This window comes from Tursiops truncatus, chromosome 1, assembly GCF_011762595.2.
Source record: "Tursiops truncatus isolate mTurTru1 chromosome 1, mTurTru1.mat.Y, whole genome shotgun sequence".
Lineage (NCBI taxonomy): Eukaryota > Metazoa > Chordata > Mammalia > Artiodactyla > Delphinidae > Tursiops > Tursiops truncatus.
Genome location: NC_047034.1, coordinates 32,403,860 through 32,417,673, shown reverse-complemented (window position 1 = coordinate 32,417,673; position 13,814 = coordinate 32,403,860). Strand labels below are relative to the sequence as shown.

Genomic DNA, 13,814 nt, shown 5'->3' with positions numbered 1-13,814 from the left:
TTGAGCCACAGAAGTAGGCTGAGGGTCCCCAAGTGGAAGGCAGGCAGACTGTGGTGCTGGCATGACTTTTGCCGCATGTTGCACAGCGAGTCAGGGCCTCAGGTGGTCAGACTCAGGGCTCTGGACTCTCATTCCAGTTGCTCGCTCCCTGAACCTGGTTCCTTTGCAGGTGGCTGCAGCAGAGAACACTTTGCGTTTCCTCCTTTGTGTGAACTGTGTGTTAGATACACACCAGAGACAAGGATTCAGGGCAATGGGGCTGGGACCAGCAGTGCCAGGAAAAGGCTAAGAACTGTTTGCTCCGGTGCCTGGGGCACAGCAGTGGGTATGGGCAGGGAACCAGATTGCAGAGGGGAGGAAAGAAGAGAGCAGATGTAGCGCGTTCTGCATGCACGTACTGGACAGTGTGCACATGCATGTCCCGGCCACAGGTTTTTTCCACGCCTGGGAGGGATGAACAGGCTGGTCTGAAGATAAGAAGGAGGTCTGAGTTTGGGGGGCTGTGCAGTGAGACAGGAAGGAGGTGGTCCCCTGGCTGCTTTGTCACTCTTGGAGGAGAAGGGAGACATGGGAGCCGTGGGGAAAGAAGCCAGCATCCCCCCTCCTTATGGAGACCCTCCTTTAAGCTGCCAGCAACCACAGGAGGGAGGTCTGTGAGATGGGGAGATGTTGGCTGCTGGGGGATGTGAAGCTGGCCCAGCTGAGAGAGATGACCTTGAAAGAGAGGAGAGGCCAAACTGAGTTGGTATCTAGTGTGGGGGAGAGGGGAGGGGCAGGCAGGAGGAAGGAGAAAGCTGAGAGATCCAGACAGTGGAGGAGGCAGGGCAGAGCCTCGTGCACCTCCTGTCTGTCTGCCTCCCTCCTTCTGGCCGGAAGCAAGAAGGACACAGATGGGGGCGTGTGGGTGCTGGGCTGTCCATGCGCCTGCTGGGGTGGGGGCAGAGATGGGGGGCAGTGTGTCCTTGAGTCCTGGGGTTTTCCTGAGCTGAGATTCGCAGAAGCTGCCTTCTCCTCACTACCTCCTGTGCACCATCAGGATGCAGGCCCACAGCCCTGTGGGTGGCACGCATTTTGCCAGTCTGAGAGAGGCTCTCTCTGTTCCTTGCTTTTCAAAGAGCTCTTGGGGAGTGGGGAGGGGGATACTAATCCATTGCTCCAGCAGCTGGTGATGGGATTTCCATTTCTCTTGCAGGAATTCCCAAGAAATGATGGCTGTCTCCCCCCATCTCCCTTGTGCTTCTATACGTTAAGTCAACTTTCCCTTGAACAAATCACTTAGCCTCCCATTTTCTATCTGTAAAGTAGAGATAATACTACCGTCTGCAGAGTTATTGGGACCATAAATTCAATCCCATATATCAAAGAGGTCTATCTGTAAAGTGAGAATTTACAGCATAAGCCTAAGAGATTGTTATTCAGGGAGGAAATTCAAGGGGAAAGGAAGGAGCAAGGCAAGGTCAGGGTGAGGAAACACTCCCTGGCTCCTGAATGGATTTAGCTCCAGCCCCTCCAGCAGCCCCTCCCTCCCTCCATTCCCTACCAGCCTCTTCCTGCCCTGGGCCTGGCTGTGGAGTTGCGGACGGGCAGGTGGACGGGCAATCACTGCAAACTTACCCTGGCCTCTTTGCCTCCTCCCACAACAGTCACAGAACTGGTCAGGGCACCTGCCTGGAGCTAGAACCACCCTGAGGCCATGGGGTGCAACGGGGTGTGGGGGAGGTGCTCCCCTTTGCTCAGGGCTGGCGGGAGGGCCACCAGGGAGCCACCCAAGAGCAAGGGTCCTCACCAAGGTTGCCAAGGTGGAGCACAGGTGCTGAGTGCCATTAAGGACCTGGATGAGTGAGGCCAGAAAAGACTGGCTCTTTGAAGAGATGGATTTAAATTCCCCCTAGCACTGCCCACTGCATCAGCAGTGAGGCCCCTTCCCCACCTGACTGGACCCCCACAGCCCACTCCTCTCTGCTCTCCCTTTTTTCCTCAGGGCTGGTTCACACCCGTCTTTACCATTCCGCCGGACAGGAGACCCTCAGTCTGGATAAAGAGGTGCTCTCTCTTTCCCCTGCCAGGTGTCCGACCCTAACTTCGTTAGGTCCCTGAGAAGAGCCCCAGCTCCTTCAGTCAAGATATAAGAGCTGCTGGGAGCCACTTGGATTTCTCTTCCCTCCCCACTCCCTGGATCATGGGAGGGGCCGAGGGACAGATGCACTATTTATAATTTCTTCAGGGAGGCGGCCAACAAGGGCGTTCTTTCTATTCCTTGGGTTTCCCTAGCCAAAAATGGGGCATTAGTTAGGAGACAGCTGCAAAGGCAGCAGGCCCTTGGGGAAATCCTACCCAGCACAGCAGCTGTGGCCTCAGGAAAGGAGCCTGTCTACTTTGGCTGGCCTTGAAAGTAGTGCCTACATTGAAGTGTGCTGTGAGAGCAGGACTCCGTAACCTGTGCTTAGAGGGACCTGGGTTTGAATCCTGGCTCTGCCACTTATTACCTGTGTGAATTTGGGTACCACACTTTCACAAACTTGTTTCCTCATCCACAATGTGGAGATAAACATCTCTACTATCTAGAGTGGTGGTTGGGATTAAGTGAGTTGATGTGCATAAAAACTTCTAATACAGTGTCTGGCAAATTCCAGGAGTCCAGAAATTGTGAGCCCCCTTCTCCCACAGTAGAACAGGGGTCAGATGACTTTCTGTATTTAGCACATATTAACCTTGGGGCATATGGGTATGATGTGGCTTCTAGCACACGGGAGCCCCAGTTCTGGAAAATTTCTTCTGTTTTTTCCATTGGATTGTTTCAAATCAGGGTTTCTTGCACTTGCGAATCCTGAGGTTTCCAACTGTTGCATGCCTAGGCCTGGTCATAATCAAATACAGTGGGATATGGAAGAGGATGGGACTGGGGGATGAGAGAGCGTGCATGTGAGAGAGATAGAGAGAGAGAGCAAGAGAGAGACAGAGAGAGAGAGAGAGAGAGACAGAGAGAGACAGGGAGCCTGCTGGGTCCTGGAATCCTTGGGTCCTTGGGGAGAGGGAGGGTGAACACAGCAGCAACTGTACCAGGCCGCTCTCACCGCCTTTGAGACTTCCCACTCCTAGTTTGCAGCCTGTGTGTGGAGTCTTCTCTAGTTCTCAAATTCTTCATCTGAAGAATGTGAATAATGATCCCTGACTGGTCTGCTTACAGGACTGTCCGGAGCACCCACAGTACTTGGAGAGATCTAGACACAGGTGGGGGAGGTGGATGAATGGGTTCCCTTCCAGGTGGGCCCCAAGACACACCTGTTCCTCCAGACTTGGGGACCACCTGGGGCCTTGAGTGGTTGCCTTAGCTAACTCCTATTCCTTCAGCTTTCAGCTTAGACATTGATTCTTCAAGGTCTCCTGGACCCTTAAACTGTGTCCCCCTCCTGTAAGTTCTCATAGCGTTTTGAATATTCCTTTTACAGTATTTGTCATGAGTTGAATAGTGTGGTTATTTGTGTGATTATTTGTTTCACACATGTCTTCCACACTCGACTTTAAGCTCCATGAAGAAAAGGAGTATGTCTATTGCATACCATCTGCACATAGCAGGTAGGTGCTCAATAAAATCCTTGCTGAATGAATACATGAACTTCTGGCCTCACCCTTCTTCTATGCCCCAGTCAACACCCGATGCCAAGCACCGATCTATAACACCACCCACCCCTTGCCCAACATGTCCTTATAAGAAGGAGAAAGATGACATCTCTCTTCCCATTATAATTCAAGGGGCAAGTTGGCTAGATCATAGTTGCCCTTCTTCCCATTCGCCCAGTACAGCAGGCCCAGCCCAGGATCCAAGAAGGTTGCAAGAAGGTGAGTAATTGCTATATGTATTTATTTATCTTTGCACAAGGCTGCCCTCTGGTGGTTAAACATCAAGAGAGCATGGCTAGGAACCAGCTGGCTGAGCCACCCGTGCTCAGAAGCTGGTCACTGAACCAGGAACAGGTAAGCGCTACAAGCAGGCATCCGGATGAAGATTCATGTCAGTTCTCCATCCTTATGAATGGCTCCCTCCAAATCTAACAGGAAGCCCTGGCACAGGAAAAGTAAGAAAATTTTAAAAGCCCCACAGAAACCCCACCCTACCCCCAGTGGGGTGGCCTGGAAGTACGGGGAGGGGTAGTTTAAATAGCTCTTCTTTTTCCTCAGTGGTGTGCTAGCAAATGCTTAACAACAGGCTCTCTCTCTTTCTCAAAAAAATCCTAATGTGTAGTGTTTACCGACGTGCGTGGTGTAAATACTCCCATCAGGCCAATTTCAAACTACCAATGTGATGTCACTGAAAGCAGAGCTGGGAAGAGATGGGCAGCAGTCGCCTGTCATTATATAGTAGTTCCACCACACAGGTACCGTGGACGTAAGTAAGTTCAAGAACATGGTTAATAGTAAAACATAGTAAAGTAATTGGGAAGTGATGAGTTTGAGTATTTACTACATTTGTTTTCAACATATCTAATTGTGAGTTTATATAATTTAGTTTTTAATAATGGCTGTATTTAACAACTGGTTTGCAAAATTCTAGAAAATTTTAATAATCAGTTATTGCAAGCCTAGTAGTAAGAGCTGGCTCCAGCATGCCACTGCTTCTCCCCACTTCCTCCTTCTCTTTCTGTTCCTCCTCTTCCTCTTACATGATTTTCTTGGCATTCTGTATGGGTAGGAGGGATGGGGGATATGGGAAAGAGTTTTGCTGCAGACGTCGCTATTCTCTGAGCCAGGCGCCATAAGGTGTTCAGGAAAGAGGATGGAGAAATACAAATCTGGCTCCTGGAGGACATTTCCGTGTGTGTGTTGGGGGAGGGGTATGTGTGGAGTTTTGCAATTGCATCTTGAGGATGATTAGTGCCGGATGAAACACCACTGACAGGGATCGGGCCCTGTGGCCCAGGAGGCCCGTGCCCTTGGTGGTCCTCCAAGGGCTCTTACTTGGGAGCAGTGGAAGGGGTGAGCTAGGTGAAGCGGCCTGTGGGGAGCCGAGGCAGGCAGAAGTAGGCACTGGGGAAGAGGTTCAGGTTGATGGGATTGCCGTCCAGGCGGATGTCTTCCAGCTGCCTCCGCGTGTGCTTGTGCCTCTCAGGGTCACAGAAGGTGTCCCTCTGCATGGTCTCTATCATGTTATTCTGGAAAGAACACACTGACAGCTGCAAGCCTGCTCCACCCGGAGATTCTGCCCTCAGGCCGCACTGAAGGCAGGCTCAGTGTGTTCTCCCTACCAACTTGCCTCCCCTTTACAACTGGAGAAGCCGAGGCACAGAAAGCCAATGCCCCATGCAAGGAAAGAGGAGAGGAGACCATTGAGGACGGATGGAGAGAGAGGGGAGATTGAGAGGGAGGAAGGGAAGATGGGAGACAGAGGGTAAGGGAAGGGGGAGAAGGAACAAGCAATCGGGTGAGATGGGATAAGGACATGGAGGGGAAGTGTTTCAAAGAGCAGGAAGGGGAAGAAATCAAACTGAGTCTGTGGACAGTGGTCTGAACAACACCTACCAATCCTTGTCTCCCATGAGCTCTCAGTGACGTAGACCCACCGCTGCCTAAGGGGGCGGGCTCCCTGCAATCTGACCTCCGCTTTCTGTGCTGTTCAATGCCCTTGCTCTCGGGGAGGCCGCTCACCTGCAGGTGTAGTGAGCGCAGGCTTAGGGGCAGGGACCTGGGGATGGAGTCCAGCAGGTTATCGGCCAGGTAGAGGAACTGCAGCTTCTCCAGCGCCTGGGGAGGAGGCAAAGGGTGCGTGAGGCTGGTGGGTGCTGTGGGGCCCTGGCAGTGATGGGTGGCTGATGTGATCCCGTTCACTCACTCAGGGTCTCCCGGGCCTCAGCCGGGTGCCAGGTTCCGCGCTGGGTGCTGTGGGGGAGGCCCATTTCCTCCCACTGGATGCAGAAGGAAAAGCTGCTGCCACTGAGGCACCGGCAGCTGGGGGAGTGTGAAGGCACGCGGCAGTGTCAGTGGCGACTCTGGGAAGAGCAGGCAAGGGGCAGGGATGGGTGGGAGGCAGGACGCGGGACATTTCGGCCCAGCCTCAGCATCTCTGCTATCAGAAGGGACTTTCCCAAATGAAAAGTCTCCAGATGCTACATCTGGAGCAGCTGTGGAGAGCATGGTCGGGAAACACTCGGACCAGCGTAATGAGAGCCACAGGCACAATGGAAGCAGATTGCATATGTGAGTGTGACAGAGCTGGGGTGTCAATCTCATCCACACCCCTCTTCACTTCCTCACTGGAACTGTCCCCAGGACTCTTCCTGGCCCTGCTGAGTGGGCAGCCCAGGGGGCCATATTTGTGCCATGTGTTGAGCCCTTCCCATCAAAACTGGCCAGCCAGTGACCAGATTTTCTCTCTTGAGAATTTGCTCCTAGAAAGACAGTGATCAGTCAGTTAGTGATGGGTTTTGGAAATAAAAGAATATGTAGAGTGAGAACTGGAGCCACTACCACTGCAAGTCCAGTCACATGTAAGTCAAAGTTTTAGGGGAGCAGAAACTGAGTGTGCGAGGATGTTGGTGCACAGAGAGGTGACTGGGCAGTTGCACAGAAAGAAGCCAAGAGACCAGGTGCCCCACAGAGGGAGAGGGGGAGCTGCTGATGGTTTAGATGAGGAAAATTGGGTTTGATTTTCACACCCCAGAACAGGGTTGGAGCAGAGATATCCTGTGAGGGCCATGGGTGTGTGTGTGTGTGTGTGTGTGTGTGTGTGTGTGTGTGTGTGGTTGTAGGCATGGGTGGCAGGTGGTAGATGGGGGACTTAAGGCCCTGGCTCACCCTGAAGGCTTCAGGCTGTATCCCTGAGCTCTGGAGCTGGTTCAGGCGGATGTCCAGGACCTCAATGCCAGTGGGCAGCACAGGTAGCGCTGCCAGCTTGTTCTCAGGGAGGATCAGATCCTGCAGAGCAGGCAGCAGGAGGAGGGCATCGTCATCGATGGAGGAGATGAAATTGCTAGAGAGGTCAATCCTCTTCAGTTTTGCTAAGAGGTGCAGGGCAGAACACACAGAGATGAGGGACATACCATCTTCCCTTGCTCCTGCTGGAGCTGCCTGTGCCCTGATCCCTGCCTCTCAGGATAGGGGATGCTAGCCAGCTCTCCACCTGCACCAGGTCCAAACCAGAAGGAATAACTTTATAAACCTGGAAAAGCCCTCAGATTCTGTAATACCTTTCCCTGGAGTTCTGTCCTGTGTGGATTGGCTTGGAAGAAGCTTTTGGAGGGTAAGACCCAACAGGCTCAGGAATCCCTGGATCCATCCCACTTCTACCTGTTAGTTTACACAAAAGAACAATGAGGTCCAGGAAGGCTGTCAGTAATTAGTGGAAGAATCTGGATTAGAGACAAGAGTTAACATGGCCTTGTCCAGAGGCCAGGACGGCAGAGACCTACAGTTGCTGGGACAGCCTGAAAACGTAGGCTTGATCATACCTTCTCCTCCCCTGCTTCCCATAGCTTCGGGGAGAACATACAAGAACAGGTCACTTTTGCCATCTAAAAATCTTCAAGCAAAGGAATTAAAGAGACTGGGGCTATTTCTGTTTGATAGCTGGAGAGACTGAAAGCCAACAGGGAAAGGCACTTGGTCTGGTGACTGTTCAATGTGGCTGGGTGGCAAGGGAAAGAACCCTGGGGGTTCCCTCTGCCCACCCACTCTTTTCTGTTGCCAGGACATTACATACTCAGCCCTTTGAAGTCTCCAGCCCGAATATGACGTATGCGGTTGAAGCGGGCGTACAGGTAAGCGGTTGTCTGGGGAAGAGGAGGGATGTTCTCTAGGTCAGCATCATCACAGTACACAGAGGAACCAAGGCACACGCAGATCAGACAGGTTGGCAGGCCTGGCCCAGGTGGAAGACAGAACAAAGGGAGACCCCCCCCTCCTCAGTCAGACTCCCTTCAGCCTCTGGGACCAATAGCCCCGGCCCCAGGGAGTGTCTGAGCCGTGGTTGTCTGTGTCTTCTTGGGTTGCTGCCCAGACCGACTGTCACAATGTACCCAGGAGTGCTGTTGGCCACTGCCAGCCTGGCACTCAGCCCTTGACCTAAGAGAAGCAGATCCACCCTCAGTTATTACCCGTTACAATCCAAGCCCATTAGTGCCTTTATCAGACCCTGGTCCTGTGTAGGTTTTTCTGGGCCTATGTGGGCATTTCTAGGACATCTATCAGTCTCTTTTCCATAGGGCTCCTCTCTGGTCCTAAAAGGTGCAATGAAGATGAAATAAAGCCAGATTCAGTGGAATGGCCAATGGCTGCCGGCTCTGCCATCTGCCTGGTGGGCGAGGAGTTAGACATGTTCTGTGTGGCTCTGAAAAGCATAATAGAGCCAAGGTGGAGTGTACACTGCCTGCCCAGGATTCATTTCCCCTTCTCATCGTTATCAGCATCTCAGTTTTCTATTGGAAAACATCCCTCCCCTGTTCTCAGTCCATGACCAGTGGTCATGAGACTTAGGCCAGACCACTGAGCTCAGACTGGCCTTACAAAGTTGGGAAGGTTTTACTGAATACTGCAGGAGGTTTCCATCCCTTGTTATTAGAAAGAACAGAGGTTACTGGAGATCACTGCTCGTCCAACTCAAGGCGGAACTCTGTTGGTAGTGACACAGACCCAAGATTAAGAGATAGCTCTTCTTCACCAGTCGTGACCAGACAGTGTACTTATCCCCAGGCCTTGAACGGCAGGTCCAGCTGAGGCCCTTTATGGTCTCTTTAAGCCTGGGACGTCATGGATTCCAGACAGAAGTGTTTTCTCTACAGGTGCCCCATTACCCTATACCCATCCAAGGCAAACATCTCAAGAAGAGAACAGGAACCGAGAGCAAGCAAGTCAGGAATTAACTGCATCCTCCTCTGCCTCAGTTCTGATCCCCAGCAGAGTGCCAACCCCCTACTGGCGGATATGCCAGCATCCCAGAGTCTCCAGGAGGGCCTCAAGGAGAGGGAAAAGCTGCTAACGAGGGAACTCAAGCTGAAAAGCAGTATGACTACTTCATTTGCCCCCATGCCAAATGACAGCCACAAAGTTATTTATTCTTCTCTACAGGCCTTTAATTGTCTCTAATCTAATTATCACTCAACCTGCTCCCCCAGCGACGCTATTAATTAAGGTAGGTGGCTTTTCTAGGCACAGCGGAGTTCTTGCATTTCTTTGCTTCCTATCCAGTTTGTGCACTCAGGAAGAAGCATTAGGAACAGCTGGCCTCTCCCTTTGTTTTCTTTTTTCCTCCCCTGCAGCTGTTTCCCCTTCTCTCCCTGATCCTCCACTCCATATAGCTCTGACTGCACTCCTCTTTGGCACCCCTGGTGCTGGGTTATGGCTGCCAGCCCATGACCTGTGGCTATTGAGACCTGTGCCTGTGAACTTACCATGGCTGGTCAGGGAAACCAGCAGGCCCCGCGTCGTAGGCCTGGCCATTGTGGGGTTTGAAGGGGGTGTCCTTGGAGCCCTTGTGCTCTGAGTGAAACTTGTCCTGGTTGGAGAAGCCAGGCTGGTCCCTTTAACCTGGAGACACAGTATACAGTAAGCCAGCTTTGAGGGGCTGAGAGGGACTTCACTTTGGATTCTGGGAACTTCAGCGACCAATTTCAAGCTTGCAAAGAGTCACTGTGGAAAACGAGGGAGGGACGGCAGGAAGAGTGAACAAGGCAAGGGCCTTCTGAGCATCTGGTCCCTCATCATGACGTGGATGAGGAAACTGAGGTCCAGATGGGGAGGGACTGAGCTCAAGGGGCCATCTGGTGGCAGAGCCAGAACCCCATCTCCAGACCCCCCAGACTGGGCTTTTCCCTTGCCCGCACAGACCAAGGTCAGACAGCAGATGAGTGCAGACTTCAGATCAGTCCCTGCAAAGGCCAGAAAGGGCTGAAAAATGAACTTCAGAACTGAAGATAGTCTAAGAAAAGACAGGTTGTAGCATTCCTTTTTCCAAGGGAGAATGTGAGGACTGTTGTCCCAGTGAGATACACCTTATGGTCTTGAAGGCAGAGGGAAGGAGGGATGTATGACTTCTAAGGGAAGTCCCACAAAATTTGCTACAAACAGACAAAGAACTTGAAGTTTTGTGTCCTCTTTCTTAGTATTATCTAAACGACAAGTTCCTGTGGAGGGACAAGAATTTCCACCTCCTAGAGAAAGTTGGAGGCTTGAGATACCTGCATTATGGAACAGGTAGAGAGGGACCAGGCCTCAGGCTCCCAGTTTCTTGCAGGGAATGCAATGGGTCTGCTGCATGCCCCTCACCTTGGGGAGCTGGTCCCTGTAGTCTGTGAGTTCATCATAGTTGCTCAGGTCAATGACTTGATCGTAGTTGTCTAGGCTCAGGACATAGTCCCCCAGTTGCAGAACTGCATAAGAATCGCCTTCTCCGTGCGGCTGGTCTCCTTCCCTCTCCCTCTCCGTCTTTGGGAGAGATGCTGTCCTTGCTTCCTGCAGCATCAGGGCCAGCAGGCTGAGTAAGGCCAGGAGCTTCATGGAAGTCCTGGCAGGTGGGGGATGGGATGAGAATGGGGCCGAATCACTTAGGTATCCAGTCCTGGGGGAACAGCTCACAAACTCACCCCACTTCCCACCCCCACACTTGCAGACTCTTAAGCCATTTGTCACACACTTAGTGCCTTCATTGCATGTGCAGGCTCCTTCAAGGCTGGGGCTACATCTAGGGGGATATCTCCTGCCAGCCCCCCTCGCTGCTCACCACTTCAGTCTCTTCACATGCTCATCCACACACTGATATTCACTCACGCAGGAATGTGCAGGCACCTGGCAAAGGCTCATTTACTTAACACACACACACTCATGCATGTCCCCTTGTCTACATACCTCCCTACTAACTAGGCACACACTTGTGAATTTACACAGATGTTCTCTCTTATACAGCCACCCACTCAGAGTACAACCATTAGCCACTAAACTAGATTCAGAGAAACTTCACCATTAAGGAATCCTGTGGTTTTTAAAAAGATCATTCATTCATTCATGCCTTTGCTTGACAAACATTTATGAGATATCTTAATAGTCCCAGGCACTGGATTTGTCTCTGGGGGCACAGAAATAAATAAGGAATGCCTAGTTCCAGGAATGACTAGTCCATTTAGAGAACATAGGCTTAAAAATTGATTACAGTGTAAAAAAGCATGTTAGTTTTAAAATCTATTTATAAATGCAGCTTTTTAGAAACAAATGATTATGGAAACAAAAGAGCTCTTTGTGTTTGGTTGTACACACTCGGAAAGTTCCTTAGGTTTCTGTGTACAGGTGAATTCAAATGTTCATCCACATATGCACAGATGGGTCAAGGAATGTGTGCAGTGTGGATGTGAGGTACCCAGTGTATTTCTGATAATGCAGCTCTCCCCAAAGCTGGCTACACAAGTCTCTAGTAGACTCTCCCTCTTTTTTTCTTCATTTTTAAAAACTGAAGTATAGTTGATTTACAATGTTGTGTCAATCTCTGCTGTACAGCAAAGTGACTCAATTATAAAAAATATGGGGCTCCCCTGGTGGCACAGTGGTTAAGAATCCGCCTGCCGGGCTTCCCTGGTGGCGCAGTGGTTGGGAATCTGCCTGCCGATGCAGGGGACGCGGGTTCGTGCCCCGGTCCAGGAGGATCCCACATGCCGCGGAGTGGCTAGGCCCGTGAGCCATGGCCGCTGAGCCTGCGCGTCCGGAGCCTGTTGCTCCGCAGCGGGAGAGGCCACAACAGTGAGAGGCCCGCGTACCGCAAAATAAATAAATAAATAAAAATCCGCCTGCCAAAGCAGGGGACACGTGTTCGAGCCCTGGTCCCGGAAGATCCCACATGCAACTAGGCCCGTGTGCCACAACTGCTGAGCCAGCGTGCTGCAACTACTGAAGCCCGCACACCTAGAGCCCATGCTCCGCAACAAGAGAAGCCACCACAATGAGAAGCCCGCGCACCTCAACGAAGAGCAGCCCCTGCTCACCGCAACTAGAGAAAGCCTGTGAGCAGCAACAAAGACTCAATGCAGCAAAATATATATATATATATGGAAAGCTTCACGAATTTGCGTGTCACCCTTGTGCAGGGGCCATGCTAATCTTCTCTGTAGCGTTCCAATTTTAGTATGTGTGCTGCCAGAGCGAGCACGCTCCCTTTCTTAGTTTTTGCTGGGCGATGGGGTAAGCCCCCATCCTAGCAAGAGGTGTCTCTTCATCTTACCTCCCATACGTTACTCCAAACCAAATTATATAATCAAAAAAATCTTAAAGCAAAAGCCCTAAGACAGTTTACTGCCTCCCTCCAACCCCAATCCCCTGTCTCAACCCAGACACCCCACCTCACTGCACCCCTGTGCTCTCCTCCCCACAAGCACTCTCCCTCATTTGCATACCAATGGGCCTAACCCCTCAAAGCCTTGAACCTTACCCCTGGAGACTCTTTTGGTTCCAAACGGAGGCTCACAGCTTCCAGAGAGGTGGGGACTCTGATGGAGAAGTCATGACCCACGGAGGGGTCTGGGTAGACTGTCGCCTGGGGAAGGCAGGGGAGCCAGCCAAGGCAGGCGTGTAGCCAATCAGACTTCTCTTTTTCCTGATGTCCAGCTGTTTCTTCTCCTCCTTCCTCAGCGGGTCCCTCATCCCACTCCTTTGCTTGGTTTGAAAGATTTTTTTTTCTCCCTTCCTCCACCTCTTCTACTCTCAGCCCCCTATACGTACCCCTCCCCACCTCCCCTCATCTTTTCCTCTCTTTCTCTGTCTGCTACATCTCTCTCTTTCTGGCCCACCGTCTTTGAGGGGGCAGGTGGTTCCCACCTCCTGAGGGGAGACCAACCCCTCAGATTCTGTACTCTCCAAGAAGAGAAGGCAGCAGTGGGGGTATGTGGAGGGATGGGGCTTGGCTTTCCAGCTTTTTTCTCCAGCCAGCGAGTGATAAGGCTTTGGTTTCATAGATGCAATCCAAAGATTAAAAGAGGCTCAGCTGAGGTACTCCGACCAGCACCACTACCCGCCACCTGGACCTCTAATACAGGACCATAAAGATCACCACAGGGAAAGAGATTCAAAGAGAAGGTGAATGGGGGAAGGAGCAGGATTTGATAGCCAACTTCAAGCTCTCTGACGATGATGGGGAGGAAGATACAGGAAATTCTCCCAAATCTATAAGATTGAGCCCTAGAAAAAACCTTCCTGATCATAAACACCAGGAGGCATTGTGTGGGGTCCTCAGGGGGCCGAGGAGACTCCCCCCCACTCCATGGTCCCCTACCAAAGATGCATGTGTCAGGAGAGACTCCTTTCCCTGGTGCCTTAGGTTGCTGCAGGGCAAGTCCTTGCTGAAGGCACGGGTAAGGGGCTAAGACATTGTCCCCAGGAGTCTGCCAGCCTGCATACATGTTTGCCCAGGTTCATAGGTGAGGCTCCTCCATCCTTCCTCCCACTAACCAGATACCGAATCCCAGCTGCATAGTTCTCCTTAGGATCATTTAATCCAAACCTTTCATAGTGCATGTGGGGAAACCGAGGCCCAGCAAGGTGAGGTGACTTGCCCAAGGTCACACAGAGCCAGGGCCAGGTCCTAGATTTCCTGATTCTCAGGCCAGAGAGTTCTCCTTTATTCATATGACCCTCCCCTTCTTTGCCTCACCCCTGAGGTCCTGAGGCCATGTATCTCCGTGCCCTCAGAAGAGATGGCCTTGGCAGAACTCATCTCTGCCCTGGCACAACAGGTGAAGGGTCAGAGCTAACAGCCTGGCCCCAGGGGCAGTGCTCAGCCTGCAGTGCTCCTGGGCACCAGCTGGTGTGGAGGGGGCTTCCCCAGCTCAAGAACCTTGTCACCAGAG

At 51.9% G+C, this 13,814-nt stretch overlaps 1 protein-coding gene, 1 long non-coding RNA gene and 1 other non-coding gene across 4 annotated transcripts in view; 1 reads left to right on the top strand and 2 right to left on the bottom strand.

Annotated features, from left to right (window-relative positions):
• Positions 1–10,414, top strand: part of LOC109547190 (uncharacterized) — a 117,676-nt gene extending 107,262 nt beyond the window's left edge. Inside the window, exons 8-11 of the long non-coding RNA XR_012330596.1 lie at positions 1,193–4,076; positions 4,244–4,387; positions 7,682–7,751; positions 8,772–10,414. This is a non-coding gene — a long non-coding RNA (uncharacterized lncRNA). The remainder of the gene's footprint in view (positions 1–1,192; positions 4,077–4,243; positions 4,388–7,681; positions 7,752–8,771) is intronic.
• On the bottom strand, positions 3,941–12,532 carry OPTC (opticin). 2 transcript variants are annotated; one of them, XM_073801945.1, is made up of 7 exons: positions 10,255–10,485; positions 9,381–9,516; positions 7,694–7,852; positions 6,790–6,992; positions 5,644–5,739; positions 4,957–5,150; positions 3,941–4,062 (listed from the first exon to the last, which is right to left on the bottom strand). In XM_073801945.1, the coding sequence occupies exons 1-6, from the start codon at positions 10,483–10,485 to the stop codon at positions 4,980–4,982; spliced, it is 996 nt and encodes a 331-aa protein (XP_073658046.1). In that variant the 3' UTR covers positions 3,941–4,062; positions 4,957–4,979. The 2 variants fall into 2 exon arrangements, with proteins under 2 accessions (XP_073658046.1, XP_073658043.1); XM_073801942.1 differs by lacking the exon at positions 3,941–4,062 and adding an exon at positions 12,401–12,532 and having other exon boundaries at positions 4,385–5,150; positions 10,255–10,492.
• On the bottom strand, positions 12,015–12,121 carry LOC117309674 (U6 spliceosomal RNA). The gene has a single exon (XR_004523983.1). It is a non-coding gene; the product is annotated as a U6 spliceosomal RNA (small nuclear RNA).
• Positions 12,533–13,814: the final 1,282 nt, after the last annotated feature.

Coding starts and splice junctions, on each gene's coding strand:
- OPTC (XM_073801942.1), bottom strand. CDS start 10,485: ATGAAGCTCCTGGCCTTACTCAGCCTGCTGGCCCTGATGCTGCAGGAA. Junction 5,740..6,789: donor TACAGCCTGAAGCCTTCAGG/GTGAGCCAGGGC, acceptor CCTCCTCCCCAG/GCGCTGGAGAAGCTGCAGTT. Junction 5,151..5,643: donor TGCGCTCACTACACCTGCAG/GTGAGCGGCCTC, acceptor TGTTCTTTCCAG/AATAACATGATAGAGACCAT.